General features: G+C 30.3%; 1 protein-coding gene across 2 annotated transcripts in view; it reads left to right on the plus strand.

Annotated features, from left to right (window-relative positions):
• LOC100201849 (tRNA pseudouridine synthase Pus10) overlaps nucleotides 1–4,991 on the plus strand; it is a 54,767-nt gene extending 49,776 nt beyond the window's left edge. For both annotated transcript variants that reach the window (XR_010640705.1, XM_065805024.1), the window contains 3 exons: nucleotides 4,195–4,293; nucleotides 4,401–4,500; nucleotides 4,811–4,991. Coding sequence is in view for 1 of the 2 variants with exons in the window: in XM_065805024.1 (XP_065661096.1) it covers nucleotides 4,195–4,293; nucleotides 4,401–4,500; nucleotides 4,811–4,867 (256 nt within the window). In the remaining variant the exon portion in view is untranslated. The remainder of the gene's footprint in view (nucleotides 1–4,194; nucleotides 4,294–4,400; nucleotides 4,501–4,810) is intronic.
• The last annotated feature ends 1,009 nt before the right edge of the window (nucleotides 4,992–6,000 follow it).

The following is a 6,000-nucleotide window of genomic DNA, read 5'->3' on the forward strand; positions in this document are numbered from 1 at the left end:
AGCCATACGATATAAATCGACTCTCTGCAGAACTGTTTTTGTTGAAGGAATTGAAATGAAGACCAGGATCGCTAGTATAGCTCTGGAATTCCACCTTGCATTGCTGGTGTTGGGTAATTTCTGAAACCTGATTAATGAAAAATGTCCCTTTTCATCAAAAAATTCTAACTCTTGAGTGAGTTAAAATAAAAATTTCATATCATCTCTCCGGCCGGAAGTTTCGAGAATTACTTCTATTCTGTTATTAAACTGTGTTTTCAGTTGTTCGTACTCCTTCAACAGTTGAGATACAAATAGATATTCGATGTTCAACAATTGTGTTTTACTTCCAAGTTCTTCATGTATCACCAAACGGAGTATTCTATCTAATACATGGTGTTGACAACTGATAAATTGAGGTTTGTTGATGCATTTCTCTGTGAACATTTATTCATTTTGAATATTAAAACAACACCATTCTTTTTTCCAGTGTTAACGCTGGTGGTTTCTGCAACAATCATCTGTATTGAATTCTATAGGTGAAATTCATTGAGGACTTTAGAAATCCCTTAAGAAATAGTTTTTCCCCTGCCATCTACCAAGTCTAGGACATCCAATTTGATTTCTCTTCTTTCATTTTTAAGGACGACCACTTGGTAATCGATTCCGTTGATGTGCTTGCCATCTAAGTGCAAGGACCAACTTTCCATATGCAGCTTTTCAATCATTTCAACTGCAACTTTTCAATCACTGTTGACTTGTAAATAGCTGATTGACATGGAGTTGGGATGTCAATGCCTTCACAAGCCAATTGCTTGCATATGTTAGCAGCTTTGTTTGTTGATACTCTTGTGTAGGTCACCAAGTTGACTGCAATTTTGCTTTTATGATGTTTTCTGCTTGGTGTAGGAGTAAGATGATGAGTTGGATGACCTATTAGAAAGTTTTTGTCTTTTAGGGGGATGGATTGTTTCTTTACTGGCCGCTTGGCCTGTAGAGTATCTCACTGTTCCTTTGCTTTGCACTTGGAGATGGTACAATCGCTTGTCCTTCGGATTCGGAAGATAAATCATGTTCCATCCACTTTAGTAGTATCAAAAATTTCATCAAGGGGTTTGTAGCTTTCCCGCTTTACACATTCATCATAACATTTCAGTTTTTTATCAAGCTTTGCTCGTATAACTTGATCAGATAGCATCCGATAATTTTCTTTTGTAGAGGCATTCTGCATTTTTCTTCCAGTGAATATTCTTCCAAAGGGACCATTCTTCTTTTATGAGAGTCTTCAAATTTTACCAGATTATTGGCTTAGACATCCTTGTTTTTCTAAATGCTACTATCGCTAGGCTTGTACGTCACCATGTGTTGCTTCTGTAAATACTATAAAATTAGATAAGTAGCTATATATACACAGTCTAAATTGTTCTAGAATATTCTAAATTGTTCCAGAACATTCTTAATTGTTCTAGAACATTCTTAATTGTTCTAGAACATTCTTAATTGTTCTAGTACATTCTTAATTATTCTAGAATGTTCTAATTTGTTCCAGAATGTTCTAAAGTCGTCTAAAATATTCTGGAATTTTCCAAAATGTTCCTTAGTTCTAAACACTTCTAATCTTTACAAGTTTTAAATGATTTTCACATTTTTCAAGTTTTAAATGATTTTTAATGTATTAGTAGTAGTAGTAACAAGATTAAATAAATGACAATTCGTAATTTTAATTACCTTTTTTTACAGCCTAGAGGAATTGAACATGCTTTCAATGTTTTCTAACAAAAGTTCATGGATTTATGACACAGGAAATTGTTTTTTTAAAAAGTCATAAACCTAACAAACATACTAAACTAAATTTACTGAGCTTTCTAACATTCACTATTTGAGTCATTCAGTGCTGTTTGAATGATTAATTAACAAGATATGTTAAACTTGTAGGAAAATTCGAAAAAAGTTTGATATAGGTTTTAAAATTTTTATGGTGTGTATAGGTTGTACCAAGGTACCCCATGAAATGTGTCAAATGCTAACTAGCTGACTATATTCTTTAAAAATCCGACTATAAGTTAAAATTTTTAGGATAGGGGGGTAGTGATACAAATCAATGATATTAACCAATAGACACCTATCTTATAATATATCATATAAATATATCATATCTTAAAATTACGCAGTATTAAAAACTAGTGAATCATTTTGTCTTTAAAAAAAACACATCTCCATTCATTGTATTATTAATATTATATCTACACATTGTACTATATATATTATTTCTACTCATATTTTTGATATTATTTCCACTCCTTATATAATTGATATTATTTCCATTCCTTGTATTATTGATATATACTCCTTCCTTATTGATATCTAATGACAAGTTTGTTGATATCTAATGATAAGCTTGTTGACATCCTGTAATATTTCGGTAAAAATTAGAAAATATTAGCAAAAGCTATTTCACCATATAGAAACGGTTGTTAACACTTAAAAAGCAGTTGTTAACACTTAAATACAGTTGTTAACTTTAAAGTGTCCCCATAATTGTGTGAAATGTTTTATGGTACTTTATGTATTATGGTACATAATACATAAATAAAGTTTTGCAAATATTTTTATTATATATTTATGCATATTTATTTTAATATTCGATCAAAAAAATATTTATGACAAATTTATTTATTATAAAAATTAATTATTAAATTTATTATAAAAAAATATTTATGACAAAGAACTCAAGGATTGGACTGCTATGAAATGTGGTGACATATCATGTTCTCAGATGACGTGCAAGTTTAACAATTCACTAAGCCAATGTTGTGTTGCAACTTCTGTTGAGTAATATCCAGCAATTATGATTTGGGGTTTAATCACTGTCAATCAATCACTGCTGGTTTACACCGTTTACAACTAAATAAAATTGTGGATTTATTTGAAAATTTTGAAGAACAATGTGTCTAATTGGTTTTGAATTAAAAAGTTTGATATTTTCATGCACGACAAGGCATTTTGCCATCAGGCAAAATTCATCAAAATATAGCTTTATATAAATGCAATTAATTTTCTTGCCATGAGGACAAGCCATTCAACCAAATTAAACATAGTTATGGTATTACATGTATTGGCTATTAGCATATATTACGTATATTGGCTTGGAGTGTATTTTAAGTAAAAGTGTTGGTGACTGTGAAAATAGAGGGAAGAGACGAAAAGAAAACAGAGACAGGTGAAAAGTATTTTAAAAGACCATCTACTTTCAGGACAATATTTTAAGTTTATCTTATAGTAAGATAAAATGGCCCATCCAAAACTGCTTATTGTTTTGATTTTTAAGTGTAAAAACTTTATAACCCCTTCAGTAAATGACCTTGAAAAGCACTCCAGCATACTAAACTTTATAACCCCTTCAGTAAATGACCTTGAAAAGCACTCCAGCATACTAAACTTTATAACCCCTTCAGTAAATGACCTTGAAAAGCACTCCAGCATACTAAACTTTATAACCCCTTCAGTAAATGACCTTGAAAAGCACTCCAGCATACTAAACTTTATAACCCCTTCAGTAAATGACCTTGAAAAGCACTCCAGCATACTAAACTTTATAACCCCTTCAGTAAATGACCTTGAAAAGCACTCCAGCATACTAAACTTTATAACCGCTTCAGTAAATGACCTTAAAAAGCACTCCAGCATACTAAACTTTATAACCGCTTCAGTAAATGACCTTAAAAAGCACTCTAGCATACTAAACTTTATAACCCCTTCAGTAAATGACCTTGACAAGCACTCCAGCTTACTAAACTTTATAACCGCTTCAGTAAATGACCTTAAAAAGCACTCTAGCATACTAAACTTTATAACCCCTTCAGTAAATGACCTTGAAAAGCACTCCAGCATACTAAACTTTATAACCCCTTCAGTAAATGACCTTGAAAAGCACTCCAGCATACTAAACTTTATAACCGCTTCAGTAAATGACCTTAAAAAGCACTCTAACATACCTCTTATATGGAGGTCACTAATTATTAGCTCTATTTTGCAATTATTATAGTAAAAAAAAAATTTGTTTAATATTTAATTTATTAATTTTTTAATATAAAGTTTTAGATAGTATTTTCATTTCTTTTTTTTTTTAATCAAAATATTTCTAGTTGTTACTTAGTCGTCTATTACAGATCAGCTGTTACAGAGTTAATATTATTTTAATACATTTTATCATAGGAGACCATTAATTACGCGAGAGCGTACAATTTATGAAACAAACATAACTCGTATTGACGATTTTCATTACGATCTATTTATTACTACGCAAGCTGGAACGTGAGTAGCATTATTATATACATTATAGAATATGTATCCTGCACATCGTTAATGTTGTTAAATTGTGTACATTTATAAATTATATGTTCATTGCTTTTGTTTTTAAGTTACGTAAAAGAATTTGTCCATGGCGATTTTGGACGAACTAACCCCTCTCTGCGAACATTACTAAATGCTGATGTTGATATTTTAGAGCTAGACGTGCAGGTTAGTTTTTCTTAATAATAAATAAATAATCTGGTGAAAACATTTATAAATCATAAAGAATGGTTACTTAACAGGAGAAGAACACGTTCATTTTTTAAAATAGTTTCTGTGTAATCGACTTTTTTAAAAAAAGGTTAGAGTCTTGTGGAGTGTTAAAATCGGATAATTTTGAATCGTCAATTCTCCCTATTTGTTGGGCCTTAATTTAATTAAGGCAGTTCAGACTCAGACGTATTTGATGTAAAAATTTAAACTTTCATAACTATTCAATTTAATTTTTTATTTTTAAAAAGTTCTTAACTTGTTTTAGAATGTGGAATTCGATTGGCCTCCCAGTTGCGATGACGTAAATTGCGTGAATGACTAGTCATTATCTTTGCCGCCATTAACGACATTTTAGAATGATCTATTTATATTTTCTTTATTGCGATTTTTTTATTGCAAATCAATGATTTGTAACAATTTTATAAAATTAATTGCTGACTAATTGATGTGCTGCTAGTTGTATTTTTTTTTTTTTTTGATCCCCCCACAAGGGGCCAAAAGAAAAATTTTTCTATGATGAATGCAAGTTTAAAATGTTACCTAAATTCATACTATTTAAGACTGCACTTTAATATTTTATTGTAAAGAATAATATGATATATTATAATATTTTTTACAAACTTTAAAGTTATAGAGTGAAATAGAATTTTTCTTTCTATCTGAACTAATAAGAGCTAAGTCTGAATTATTACAAAATTTGCTCATTTTAAAAGCATTGTTTACGAGATACCATTCATAAAATATATACCCGTCAATTTAGAAGGATATCATAAAATTTGATTTATATTGTATTTAGAAAAAAAATGTCTTAAAATAAGTACCCGTGACACAGTGGGTAAAGCGTTTGCTTCAAAATTAGGAGATCCGAGACATGATGACTGCTCTGGCCATATGAGAGACATCGGAATGAAAAACATTAACATCCTTGTTTAATGCTTTTCCGCAGTGCTCTGTAATAAGGTTGTCAAATTTTCTTGGTAACCAAAAAAATTTTTTTTTAATTACTGAGGTTTATATCGAGGGTACACTGCCAGAACGCACCAAGTCATTTTTTATTGTTTTGAGATAATGGCAGTTTAAGTCAAATATACAATGGGAACATACACCATTTTAGCAATGGTGTATGTTCCCATTGTATATTTGAGAATGATCGATAACTTGGTATTATATAGAATATAAGGTCTGGTGCGTTTTGGAAGTGATAAAGCATATAATAATGAGTGTTTATGTTGACTTGACTCAAAACCAACAAAAAATGACTTAGTGCATTCTGGCAGTATACCCTCGGTATGTTATCCAAAATTGAATTTTAAATAATATTTATACATTTAACAAAAAACAAATACATTAAGCAAAAATATGTTTAGTAGATTCGTTTTTTAAAAAGTGGTTTTGCCTGAATTAGTCATGAATTTATTAAACTGCTATATGCTTCTGATGAAGATTAGGGTGTGT

The sequence above is a fragment of the Hydra vulgaris genome, chromosome 09 (assembly GCF_038396675.1).
Source record: "Hydra vulgaris chromosome 09, alternate assembly HydraT2T_AEP".
NCBI classification, from domain to species: Eukaryota; Metazoa; Cnidaria; class Hydrozoa; order Anthoathecata; family Hydridae; genus Hydra; species Hydra vulgaris.